This window comes from Lipophrys pholis, assembly GCF_963383615.2.
Source record: "Lipophrys pholis genome assembly, chromosome: 1".
In the NCBI taxonomy this organism is placed as follows: domain Eukaryota; kingdom Metazoa; phylum Chordata; class Actinopteri; order Blenniiformes; family Blenniidae; genus Lipophrys; species Lipophrys pholis.
Window position 1 is genome coordinate 10,145,215 of NC_137635.1, and position 14,221 is coordinate 10,159,435.

At 42.1% G+C, this 14,221-nt stretch overlaps 1 protein-coding gene across 3 annotated transcripts in view; it reads left to right on the top strand.

Annotated features, from left to right (window-relative positions):
- Positions 1-13,982, top strand: part of skap1 (src kinase associated phosphoprotein 1) — a 42,306-nt gene extending 28,324 nt beyond the window's left edge. The window contains exons 10-14 of one of the 3 annotated variants that reach the window (XR_013935893.1): positions 1,677-1,727; positions 1,822-1,919; positions 13,300-13,402; positions 13,488-13,567; positions 13,730-13,982. Coding sequence is in view for 2 of the 3 variants with exons in the window: in XM_080478059.1 (XP_080334185.1) it covers positions 1,677-1,727; positions 1,822-1,919; positions 13,300-13,392 (242 nt within the window). In the remaining variant the exon portion in view is untranslated. Of the gene's footprint in view, positions 1-1,676; positions 1,728-1,821; positions 1,920-13,299; positions 13,403-13,487 lie in introns of all 3 variants that reach the window. The other 2 variants (XM_080478059.1, XM_080478060.1) reach the window with 2 other exon arrangements.
- Positions 13,983-14,221: the final 239 nt, after the last annotated feature.

The following is a 14,221-nucleotide window of genomic DNA, read 5'->3' on the forward strand; positions in this document are numbered from 1 at the left end:
TCCGCCTCCGCACGCCTCAAAGACAGCCTTTTTAACATCTCCTGCCCCTGATTAATGCAAACAGATTGATCCTCGTGGAAGAGTTAGAGAAAATAAATACGTCACATGGATATTCATCAAGGATGTACTAAAGACCCTGTTTATTTTTTTTTTTTATTTGTCTTAGCCTGACAGGGTGACTCCTTGCTCATATGTCATCCACTTGTGAGGCAGAAATTAATACATTGTTACAGTCTGGATTCCAGCAGGTATTGTTGATTATCAACATTTTAGTCATTTATCACATTTAAAATTGACATATATGACTTGTCTGAGAAATGTTTCGTTTTTGTTTTGTTTACCAAACATTTGATCGTCTTTGAAACATTGACTACATTGATTATATTTGTTTTTATTAGACAAATGAAATGAAAAATTAGAGAAAGAGGCACAATGTTGCTTTTTTTCTGTATAAAAAAAATTACAGATTTATTCATTAGACTTTATTATCAATTAATCACAATTAAAAGCATTTTAATGTTATTTCAATCTCATCTCAGTATTCCATTCAAGAAGCAAGCTTTTTCAATTCAAACTGATTTTGCTTGTTGTTTAAATGTAACACTCGGATAACCTTGACATTAGCGTTGGTATCCATACTGTTTAGCATGTTTAGCAGGGAGGTGGTCCCAGAGACTTGAATTTCTTTGGTTTTATTTAGATCCTTTGATTATATTTTGCTTTCAGCCGTGCTCTCATCCACTCTTCAAATCCTCAGATTTTCTAAACTGAAACTTTTCATCCACAGAGCCAATTAACCCACTCTCATTCATTTTCTAATTTCTACTTTTTACACATGGTGGTCGTCTGATGTAGTGGGCCAGGGTGATCGCTCGACTGAAAGAAATTTTCTCATGTGCACTGAAATGAGAAAATCTTTCTTAAGAAGTAATTTTTCTGGAATTAACCAAAATTAATACATACTTTAAACGATTCTCAGTAGTTCCCAACCAGGGGTGTGGAGCCCGAAAATCAGGTTTGCACACTTCAAAGAAAGCCAGAAAAAGACCCGGGAAAATCCCCATTGCTTTCAGTTGGAAGGCTCCTGCTTTGGTATGTTGGTGAGAGTGGGCGTGTCCTCCAGCGTTTGGCTTCACTGTAATCGGAGAAGGAGTCCGCAGACTTTCTTTGAGGCAGTCATCAGACTCCAGGGAGAAAAAAAAAGTTGTAAACTGCTGGTTGTGATACCACAAATCAGATCAAACAACTTTGATATGAGTGTTTAAAAGCATTATAAGGATGGCTATTGTTTGGTTCAGAAAACATGTGCACAGCTACATAGTTTGATGAAACAACAGTTATTACTCCAAAACCAGGAAAAGACTTCACCGCTGTACCTTCATGTTACAAATGTAAGATTGAATACAAGATCATCTATCGTGGTATAATCTTGTTTGATCTCCCAGCATTATTAATTTGTGCTTCTAACACTGTGTCCTGTCATGTATGTTAATGAGAAAACTAAAACGTGATTATTTTCTTTATAACAAAACTGTCATTCCAACCTGTTTTACTGGGTCACATTAGACTGTTCGAGTGTATCAACTGAAATGTGTCCCAATCACAAAAACAGACTCAGCTAAATCTCTTACCTTTGCAAATGTGCTTTATCAAATATGATTTCTTTCATCTTTTAGAGGATTTTGTGGAGCCATCGGATGAGGGCGCTGAGAGAAACAGCAAATCAGGTCAGAAGCTCATGTCAAACGCTCATTGGGAATTATTTTGGCCTTTGTTTAAAATGTTTAAACGTGTGTCTTGTATTTTCTTCTTGGTCATCAGACTATGCTAACTACTACCACGGTTTATGGGATTGCCAAGCGGATGAGCCCGACGAGCTGGAATTTCAGAGAGGAGATCTCATCTACATCATTAGCAAGGTCAGCATCACCATCAGCAAAAATAATCTGGGAGGTTATTTAAGTTTCTTCCTGAATTCAGTGTTTTCTGGACCCTCATCTCCCAGTCAGTTCGATGGAGATTACTGCTCTGCTCTTCCTCCCTAATGGAAATCCATTCCTGATTGCCCCCTTGACTCGCAGATATAATTACAGTAGTTTAGGATGAGTAAAATGAGATGCAGACGTGTAAAATGTGTAATTATTTAAGGGTTAAACAACATCAGCTCCAGTAATAGTCTTCATTTCCCCCCTGAACATGCTGATTTCCCCAACATCTAAATTCCTCCGTTAGCGGAGCGCGTGTCTCCGTGCAACAGAGAAGCACCAACAGTGGCATTGTCTATTCCCGGGCCACTAGGGTGAAGTGCCGTTCGGGTGCTGCGTAATGGTGCTGTTGTTCATTATGGAGCCTCTATCACAGGGGTTAATTGAGTAGGCAGCCATGCGAAGCTCTTCAGTTCTGTTTGACGTAAACTGCAGGTGAAGCCATCCTGCATCTCAGCTCTTTTTCTCTCAATCTATTTCCTCGTGTTTTATGGCCATTGTGTAGTTACATGCAGAGTATCTACCAGTGAAAAGACACCCTACTGGAAATCAATGGCTTGTAATTTGGGCACTTTTCCTCCACTGTGTACAGGGACTTGTTCCCAGACTGTTGCTATTGGTCGGCCTCAAATTGAATCATCATGCTCTGCGTTTTGGCCAAATTATCTGAAGAAGAGAGGCAAGAAGAAGGAGGCATTTTCCTTAGTAATTATGTGTTTAAGGTTAGAAAATGATGCCTTTAATGTTCTTGCATCTTAAATCACTGGTTAAAGCAGTGGTTTTTCAAGTGTTCATTGTTTGTGAAGCTTACTTGATAATATAACTTCAGCATCACCTTGTGCTCTTTGCTCATTTTTTAATTTGGATTTATTTTGAAAATTCAGACAAGATCAAAACAACAAAACAAAGACAAAGCATGTGCACGCAATACATGGTTTAAACAATAAAAGACAAACTTATTTTATCCATGCCCATTCTCCATACGTTATAGGTAAGTCGTTAACCTGTTCACCCTTGAAAATATACAATGAACATCAAAACAATTATAATATTGAATACATTATCTATGTATATATATATAATGCCCATAAATATACATATATCATAAAAATGAAATTCAATATTGTCAATATTCTAAAAGTATGAATAAATCTATGTATTCACACTTACATCTAGTATGATATAATACACTATAATTTAAATACATATGAAACCAGCACTGTTGGATGGTAAAGCAAATCAATGTTCTCACATAGGATGAAACTGTTAATCTTTAAAGCTGAGCACAGGTTGGTCTGTTTGTAAGTTTGCATGTTCTCCCTGTGTGTGTGTGTCTATTGTCTCTGGCTTCTCCAGAAACATACATTTGCAGTTAATTGGTGACTCTAAGCTGCCTGTCTGTTTTTTCCCTGTGATGGGCTGTTGACCCAGCAGCCTCCGACCCTCAGTTAGATGGGCTTGGTCAGACGGTGGATGGATGAATGGATGAACGGACGGATGTTGTGTTTACAGTAAATTAAAGGAGTGAAGGTTTCAGGCTTTGACAGTGTGGGCCTGCAGGAATACGAGCCTGGTGTTTGTAACAGCAAATAACTTGCAGGTGAAATATGTCCTTCGCAGAAGATGGACTTTTAATTGAGGCTCTGGTGGCAGTGGCGGATAAATGAGATGCCAGCCGTCTCTGTCTGCGTGTGCTGCTTGATAGGCGAAAATGTCAAAACAGCCATGTTCATTTTTCACCCACCGATGACGAAGACCTGGCACTGGCGGGAAACAAAGGGGAGTCGGCTGTGCGCTGGCAGGTCCGCCTCACACAGCCTCGGCCTTGCTCTGCGGATTACTTTCCTCGGTATAGATCAGATTACTGCTTCACTGAAAACCTTAAAAGCAAAGTAAGTCCAGGTTGGAGGCAGGACTTGGTTGTTGTATCTCACAGTCTTAATGGCACAGATTACTCTTGTTTTGTCAAGCTGTAAGCTAAAGTCATAACAGTGACACACTATAAGAGAGTATTTTCACTATCTTCTAATGGACTCACAATGAGGGTCAGGTTGTAAATTATTTAAAGGTGATCTCCCAACTCCTCCTCAATGTTTGGTTTTCTGTGACGACTACCCGTGTCCTATTTTTTTGTGTGTGTGTCCTAACAGCGTCACATTCTTCTCATGAATAGCATTATTTGGATTATAGCTCGTAATCGGCGATTTATTTTAACGAGCCCTCGGGGAGGGCTTCCCCGCGTCTTCTGTGTGGACGCCGCAGACCCTGCCGCTCTTCAGCTTTTACGGGGGGGATCCCTGAGAACCCTGACCTCGATGAGTGAAATACGGGCCCTTGGCTAGAACTCAAGTCTGTCACTTAACTGGGGACGCAGACACGCGAAATGGCCGTAATAAAAGCAGGGCCCATAAATTCTCTCAGAGGGTGGGAGGCCTGGTTGTCTGTGCTGTTATGTCAACACTGACCATAATTACAAGGTAATAAGGACACGCTCTAAGTGCTAAATCAATGGTGCTAACAAACTGTTATTTTTAAAGCGGGGATGTGATTGACTGCTGAAGTGCAGAATGGGATAGCCACAGGCGTGGTGTCATATGGCTGTGAACTGAGGAGAACATGCCGATTGTATAAAAGGCCCTCATCCATCATTATTGATCTCTCACTTACTGTAAAGTGGGGGCATTTTTACTGTATCTGTGTGCACAGCCCCCCTTGTGAGTTGCTGTGTGTGTGCACATTTCTGTATCACTGACAAAGTAAATAAATTAGTAACCTCACAACTCATATGAATCCCATTAGTTTGAGATTATTAATCTGGCAGTTTGCCTCCGCTGCAGGTTTCTGCAGCCACTAACCTTCCGTCTGCACCGCTCCACGGCGGCGACGCTGCTCAGCCCGCTGACACACGATGTAGAAAAACACTTTGAAATCCACCCGACGACTTTGTTTTCCTTTTGTTCCTGCCTTTCATTTCTACGGCCTTACATTTTGCAACGCACATCATAGCTTTACAGTGACATTTTACCAAGCGCTGACAAATTCAACCAAGCTTAGGTTTTCTTGCAATATCACACTCAAATGTTCTTCGATTGCTTACACACGTCTTCACTTTGCAGCATGATCTATTTGAGGAGAAAAAAACTATCTGATTCACTAGAAGTTTGTCTTCATGGAAACCAGCGTAGACTTGATATTGCACACTGATCCACCAATAGGAGTTTATGGTAGTAGGATAACATACAATGTGCAGTGATTCAGCATTTGCATTGTTTATGATTGCATCTGTTTCAGGATGAGGATTAGATCAGGTCAGCCTTTAGCAGGGATTCTGCTGTTTCCTCAGTTAGCTCCTCCCATATTTTATTATAAGATATTTTCTCTGTTGTCACCCTTCTCGGTCCTTGCAATCTTTTCTGAATCTCTTGTGTTGCTTTTTTTTTTTTTTTTTCTATCTTTTTCTATCCAGCTTTGACTTTGTGACAGATAGTCCTAGATTTATTTGCAATTTCCAATGTGTTTGATAACTTTATCCACAAACACGTCTAACTCCATGGTATCACATTTCACTGTGTGCTTGCAGGAGCTCAGCGCTCCGTCCAATCACTCTGTGGTGAAAGCAGGAAATAATGCACGCAAAGCCGTCATTTGAATCCTCCTGTCTGCACGTGGTGGCACTGATGGTATCCTCGGTCGATCACTCGGAAAACACATGCAAACCAAATCTGCAATCTGCATGTGTGACCTTGAAATTTAGCACTTTATGCAGCATCTTACTTAATCAGGCCATATTAGTCTCAAAAAAATATTTAGATCAAGTTGGGCAACTGGGCGACATAATTCCCCAAAATGGTGAGGCAAAGAGGAAGGTCAATTAACCACATTTTAATATCGTTTGCCTTTATTCCTTAAATATTGTAAACCTAACTGAATTTTAAGGTAGAAAAGTATCAAATACATGCGTTTGATTCAATTAGCTTAATTTACAGCCATGCAGTTATTGCTTTACATTTAATTAGAAGTTCCAAACTGTCATGCATCATTAAATAGTCAGTTATAATCTGGCCCTCTGGTCGACAGGAGGAATTTTTCGCGGCCCTCACCATGATGGAATTTTTCCGTCCCTGTTTTAGATCATCACTGTTTCAAACTTTATTCATTATATAGGCTGCAAATCCTCATACATACAAACACATTCTGCATGATACAGAAAAGAAATGGAAGAGTGTGTCACACATATCACCATTCGCTGAACCATAGTCTGCAGGATTATTAAGGTAGTTGCAACAACAACAACAACAACAACAACAACAACAACAACTGTACATTGAAAATACAAATATTTATCTATTTATTCAACCAACTTTGGCAACTACCACAGTTGCAAAAGCCGTACCGATGAATTGTTTTTCTGTCTTGTACTGTGACTATTTACTATGAATACACTTTAGATTACTCTGATGTCATCACAGTTTCACCCTTTACTGGGAGAGAGAAGATGAGAACGAGTTTATGGTCTTATCATAAGTATGAAGCAGCAGTGTTGCCATCATTTTACAAATCACCCTATTTATTCATGTATTACAGTATGTCTTTCATGATTTTAGGGTTGTTGGTTTGTCATAAACTGGAAGAAATGTGAAAGTTACCAAACATGGCTTCTTGACCAGTAAGGCTTTAAGGAGAAAACATAAACTGTGTGTTTATATTCCTTCACATACGACAATAAACATATTACTTCACTTTGAGATAACAAAATAATAATAGTATAACAAAAGCAGGTTGACGACAGCTACTTATATTTTTCTACACGTCGTCACGGTGTATGTGAAATAACTTTGACCTCTCCAACAAACCTACAACCAAAATCTCAGGTCATGTGTACCCCACCCGAGTGTGGGAGGGGGACATATATTTACTGCGACTTTAAACGGAGCCTTAAAATGTTACACCTCTCATGTAGGGGTGAAACATTAATACAGATTAATAAATTAAAGTCTATATAGTAACACCAAATACCGGACAGAAAACACAATAAATCTAAATAAATGCTGCAAATGTGGTGATTTCCAATATAAAAGGGTGTTCAAATAAATAGATATTTATTGCTGTTTTCTTAACTTTTATTTTTTTAAACTGCCTCAATAACCCTGATAGCCCTGCTGACTTTGCTTAAGCTAATCGTGATATACTGTCGCTTGTCTGTATCGTGCACAGAGGTGTTAGTAGTAGGATTTACAGATGGTTGTGTCTATTAATTTATGGCATCAGCTAAAAGCTATCCTTTCACTTCTCCCTGACGTGTGTAATACCTGTGTACTTTGCCGGCCATGGCCGTCACTGAACCATAAGGTTGTCCTGCATTCTTGCCCTCTAATTTATGTATCCTGAATCAAAAGACACTACAGGCTCTACAGGTCAGCTGTCACATTCCTGTATTCCCACAGGCACTCATGGGGAACGGCGGGATGGAGTGGGAAGAGATTTATGGCCACAAACCCTTCCAGGGTCCTTTAAAACTGCCAGGCGCTGCTGCTGCCGCTGTTGCTAGTGCCGGTGCTGGTGTCTGTGTTGGTGCCGCCACCTCTCCCCTCTTTACCCTCTCTTCCTCCTGCATCCACCGTCCAACCAGAACCCTCGGAGAACGGAGACAGGCCAGCCAATCGGCTGCTGCTCCCAAAGCCAAGCATCACCTCATGTTTGGCTTCAGCGTTCAGCTTCAGCTGCAGGTCGGAGACAATGACAACGTGGACACCACTGACACCTTGTGGTGGTTTTTAGTTTTTAGACCTTTTTTTTTTTTTTAAATGATAATTTACACAAACATTAAAACCTGATTTACAGCTGTGTAAATTTACTTACTTTGATTTATAGTGACCTAAAAAAACTAATTCAAATTAAAAAAAAATTTAAGTTAGAAAATTCTTTGGTGTGTAAAAGGCTCAAATTCTTTCCGATTCTGTGGGGTCATAACAGGATTATTCTGTGTTTTACATACCACTTTGGCCTGCTGCCCAAAGGTCACACTGACTGAATGTGGCCTGAAGAAAAGGAAAGAGTGGGCTTAACAATCAGATGGGAAAAGTCAAGCAAGAGAGACAAAGAGTGTGTGTGAGGGGGGGGATCCCTTTATTCTTTTGTGTGAACTCCTGTCCCCCTCTCTTTGCTCCTTTTCTCTGTCACACACCCATTTAAAGACCCCTAGCTGCTATTGTGGCCATAGACACCACGACGCTATAGACAGGCAAGACATCCTATTTACCACCCAAAGTAGCAGGGGGTGAGTCTGGGGTTCGGGGTCATGCAGGAGGCAGCGGTCATCCCCCGGTCAACTACAGTAGGTCATTATTCAGCCCAAGCCAATAGCCCAGAACCGCCGTCCGAGCAACCCACCCCCCAATCCATTCTGCTTAATTATTATAAATGAGGGGCGGCGTAAACAGCCATCATTACAGACACTCAGTGGCATACACAAATCCACTTTAAATTGCTATTAAGTTAAGGAGCTATCTGTAATCCCAGGCGTGCATTAGAAAGGAGCGAGTAGGTTTTTCTTTTTATTAAATCTCATCGTCCCTGAGATATTTTCAAACGTTCTCATGCTCTGTCATGTTTCCAATTTGAAACCAATTCACTGATTTAATTAAAAGCCCACTTGGAAAAAAAAGTGGACACTAAGTAGCCATTTCCATCTGTGGTTATGCTGAGTTGTCGTCTATATTTCTGCATGGATTTCAACGGGATTACAAATTTTTTTATAACCTCTGTCAAATTATTTATTTTTTGTCCCCGACATGGTTTGAGGTGGAGTGAAGGTTCAGGATGGCGGTCTACGGATCCTCTGCGTTGGGCGCGAACATGTTTATCAGGGGAGCAGTGATGGAGGAACTGCAGAGAGCTGCAGTGGGTCCACATGGAGGAGAAGGAGCAAAAACAGAGAGGATGCAAGCAGCTTACAGGAGGGATGGGGACGACAGGAATGGGAGGAAAAGGAGGAGAGGAGGGGAGGAGGGAGTGGAAATGGGGAGGGAGAGATTGTAACACCCAGGCGGCGGGTTCAGCGGCAGGGCAATGAGAGACTTCCTGCGCTCCATCACGCCCAAGGCCTGCCTCAGTCAGCTGGTGGCCGAGGAAAGATGCCTCATGTGTCAGGCTTATTAGCACTCCCCCTAGTTTGTATGCATTTGGGATTGTGTGTGAATGTGTGTGTGTGTGTGTGTGTATATATATGTGTGTGTGTGTGTGTGTGTGTGCTTCATCTGTGAGATGTTTGTACGTGTGTGACGAGAAAAGGGTGGAAAACAGGGGCATGCAGGCCGGGTCTGTTCAGGATCGTACCCCCCGTGATAGAAGGTGTGTTTTCAGGGGGTGCAGACAGGTGTTAAAGAGGTGTTTTTGTTTGAGGTGGACCTGGAGTCACCTTCCCTCCTCTCCCCCGCTTCAGGCTCGGCTAGCTGTCAATCTGTCCTCCGGTCGGCAATGTGAGCGATGGGCCTATCAGGATGCCACCATTAGCCAGCCCCCTGAGTGGTAAATAAACGATCGCGCCGGTACACTGCAGGTGTTGTCATGGCAACCCGCTCTCAGCTGCCGGCCCCGCCCACACCCGTCCCCCCAACTCAAACCCCCCCCACCTCCCTCAATGCACTCGGTGGAGGAGTCACCGGGAGGTCAGCGAGTGAGCGCGCCGCAGCCGCCACGACACGGCGCTGTTCAGCTCCCCCGCACTCTGCCCAGGTTGTCGCAGCAAACACAGACTCCTGTGTGTGTGTGTGTTTGTGTGTGTTTGTGTGTGTGTTTGTGTGTGTGTGTGTGTGTGTTTGAGTGTGTGTGTGTGTGTGTGTGTGTGTTTGTGTGTGTTTGTGTGTGTGTGTGTGTGTGTGTGTGTGTGTGTGTGTGTGTGTGTGTGTCTGCGCGCGCGCGCGTCACCTCTCACACTGTGCAGATGCAAAGTGTGTGCCGCTACATCTTCTTAATGAGACAAAACCAGCCATTTCCCAGAAGTCTGTCGCTCAGGGGACGCTTTGATTTTCCTCAACCTCAACGCATCTCCCACCTCGCCTGAATACTTAACAGCTTGTTGGCGGTGCCGCAACGAGCCCCCAAAATGTCCCCTTTTCTCTTCCCGCACCCCTCCACGCACAAAATCACAGCTAAACAAATCAAAGCCCCCAAACACCAAATGAAAGAGACGACAAACAGAAGGAACGGGGGCATCGAGGAGTTTGCATAGTTTTTGTCATTTGGGTAATTTACCCTCCACGTCGTTTGCAATGTCCCTATTACAGCAGGTGTACTCTGGATGAACCCATTTCAAGAGTGAGGAAGATGGACTCTGCACGCCTGACAGACTTCCACTGCCATTGGCACCCACTCTGTGATGTAGCAGTTGTATTAAAATGGCGGCGCTGATAATCCAAAAGACCTTTCTCAGGGAGAATTTGAGACCGACTGCACAGATGGGCCACGGAGATAAATAAAACTCTCTGTCACTACGGTCGCTGCAATAGTGCTGCGACGCCCCCAAGGGAGAGAAAAACTGTTTTACTCCCTCTCTCCGTCTGTCTCTCCCCCATCTCCTCCTCCTCTTCTCTTCACGGGCCCTCAAATAGGAACCGGGGCCAGCTTTCCGCAACCGGGCTTTTCCCTGCGCGGTCTTATGGGGAGCATAAAAAAAGGCCATTTCGGACCCAACTTTCACTCAGCGAATTGTCTGTTTGTCAGGGAGCCAGGTGCAGTGGAGCAGCCCGGTCTGAGCTGTCAGAGAGGCTGGTGGGGGGGCGGGGGCACAATGAGGCCTGGGTGGACAATCTGCTTATTGTGGGTACCTGTTTGTGCTGCGAGAACACTTGAGTGTCGTTGTTTATCACCGTCTGAGTGCTTCATTTGTCCTCGATGCCCAAACGCCGCTCGTTAGCTGCAGGCCTCATTCCTCTGCCGGTAGAGGAGCTAAACCTTTAATGTCACAGCGTGTTTGTGCCCGTGTCCTTACATTTTGTGTAATGTTTCATCTGCTCGTCGGTGGCGAGACAAACTGGAGGAGCTCGGGGCTCCGTGGCTCCTTCAGGCTGTGAGAGGACGGCGACCCGGCTGGTGCCTCCTCTGCAGGCTTCAGCCTCCCTCTGGGCTTCGGCCAAATATTGATCCAGTGCAGATCAAGTTAGAGGCCCAACTGCTTTGTGTGTGTGTGTGTGTGTGTGTGTGTGTGTGTGTGTGTGTGTGTGTGTGTGTGTGTGTGTGATGTGACTTCAGTTCCTTAAATGCTCCAAGCTTAAATGGGTCTATATGTATGTACATATGTATAAAATGATTTATTGTTGAGGTGGAATAGGGGTAGGAGTACATAAGCTTAGGCTTCGTCCTCCTCTTTTTCAGTTATAGTTGGGCTTTATCTACTGAACCACTTCATTTTGGCTTGTTTCGTTTTTACGTTATTCTGTTATGGTTTGAATAATTTCATTGGTGCCCACATGCCCGAAATAAACTTAAAAGAAAGAAATAAAGAAAGAACATCTGGAAACATGAACGTATGCGTTTTCAGCTTTCCTAAATGTGCTGTAAAATAGTGACACTGTTAAATAATATCTTATTTTAATCGAATCAAGGATATTTTATCTTTGAGATGCAACATGAAGGCAATTGAGATTTATTTTCTTCCTAAATCTTTCACTTAGGTAATGAATTTATATTGTATTTCTTGTGATATATATGAATAACAAAGAATATTATAGCATAAATGTAAAAGCATGTCATGTTTATCTGTGTGCTTGGTGGGTTTTTAAGATTGATCGTTTTTGCTATTTTTATGTTTAAAACTAAAGTGTCTGAGTTTTTTTTTTAAATCAAAGTGTTATGAATAAAATATCTGAATATGTGAAATAAAAACATCCATTTCTCCTGAAATATAAACAAATTCTATACAATTAATGTAATATACATGTATAATATTAACTAATTTGAGTAATTTAATCAGAGTTGTTTCCTACAGATTATAATTTTATTTAAGCTAATTCAGTTAATTTCTAAGGGGATATTGTAATTTATGTTCATAGTTTTTGTCCGTTAAACTAAACAAAATAAAATAAACAAAAAATCGTTGATAGTTAATGCATAATTGAATAATTTCATAATTGTCACTGTTTGTGTTGCCTTCTTGTCTGAAAATTATTTAGAAGTTGGATTTACAGTAAATGCTCTGTTTTTTTTTTAATGTGTGTTTCTTTTTTTAATCACCGTGAAGAAATGAAGCCGGTTGATAATTATTCTGGGGGTAACAGGCCAGCTGCGGTTATGAGCCATTTTATTCCGAACACTCTGCCTCTCCACAGCCTTGTTTACTGTTTTCTTCATTTTTAATGAAAACCCTGGAGGCCGAGCTCCTAAATGTGTCTGACAAAACGACACCTGGTTGGTTTGACCAGATTGTTTCCTCCTGTAGTTGACTTTGTGTCCCAGACGAGGCGTTTTGAACTCTTCATAGGGCGCTCATTGAAGAACTGAAGGCTGCTGTTGAAGACTATTTCAAGATTTTTTTGTGACATTTTTAAGACAAAATAAATAAATACGGCTTTATCTTATTAATCAGTTATGTTCTACTTTCCAATAATATAGCGCCGTTTTAGCAAAACAAAGGATCGGAGGTGTCTAACATGTGGCCGGTGAACCAAGAGGGTCCAGCCCTGCCGGCGTGATGATCGTAGAGGAGAAATTCACTGTAATTCTAAAATACAAAGTTACGACACTGAGGGATTAAACATCAAATAGCAGCGCTGCTCGTAGATAAACTGCCGGGAATGCAGCGACATACTTTGGAAAGGTTCGCATTGAATACGCTCTTTACAAGATCAAATTATGCACACATTTTTAGAGAGCCCATGTATTTTTTATACGCAGGTCATCATGCTGTCACGTTCCAGGTCCGGCGCCGTTCACATCCTATTGGGCTCCTTGTAGCTCCTGAACTGGAATGAGTCTGACTGCCCTCATCTATTCTATCATTGTCAACACTTTACCACAGTTTGGTCGGAAGAAATAGGGAGAAAGGCCATATATAGTATCTTATGTAGTCTCTGGCCCACCGAAGGGTTAAGCTGACAGTTTCGGTGTTTTAGTGGCTACTGGAACACGCCGGGCCCTCCTCCTGTATAATTGCAGTTCAAATCATTGGAATGGTTGTTCTTGTGCTAATAATATGGGACAAGCGGCAGTGTGGAATCAAATAAAAATGTGAGATTGGCGCTCGATCCGGCTCGGTTTTACTTGTTCCCGCGGCCCACTGGGAGACCTAACGCTCTTTATTTGCTCATTTCGGGTGCAGGAGTACAACATTCACGGCTGGTGGGTTGGAGAGCTGAACGGCACCATGGGCATCGTCCCCAAGGACTACCTGCACCCTGCCTACATCCTCTGAGCTCCAACAGGTACCCAGGCACTCTCTTATCATCAGCATTATGGACCATTACTGTGGCCTAATACACAGAAACTGTCCCCCTGGTACTCATCCAGTCGTTGACCTGCCATTTATGGCATCTGCTGGCTGGAAGAAGTACTGCATAAAGGGATCTGAGCCCTGCAATGGGCGGCGGGTGAGAATAAATACATGCAACCAAAGCATGATTACGGCGTCACTTGTCCTATTTAAGAAAATGATTCCCTAATACTGGAAGAGAGGCTCAGCTTCAAATGAAGGCTGAATTATTAATGCACCTTTTCTCTGATAGTGCTTATTTTTTTGTTTGTTTCTCCAGCACCGCTGCTGCTGCTGCTGCTGCTGACACATCCCATCATAAATGTCACACACAGATCCGTCTGATAATCCCATGAGTCTGTAAATCTGCTGCAACACTTTTAGAAATCCCGCACCTACTGAGCTAATGTGCGAAACACAGGGTTTAATCCAGAGGACGGAACTTAATCAGCTAAATGTGGGCAATATTAATACTTAATGGTTACTGTTTGTGTATCCCTGTCATTTTAATTCATTAAACCTATTCAAACTTTCATGAGTATTTTCTGATATTTTGTAACCAGTTAAAAAAAGAGAGAAGAAAAGTTCTCATTGATAATCCAGCAGATTAAAGGTTGATGAATTAAAGTGGGCTGAGGTGTGTTGGGCCATACATTTAAAAAGAAGATAGAAGAAATAATAATAAAAAAAAAGAAATTGTCTTGGATTTAAAATTGATATGTGAACATTATATTGGTTTACTATCAAGTAACTCTCAATATTGTGTCTGTTT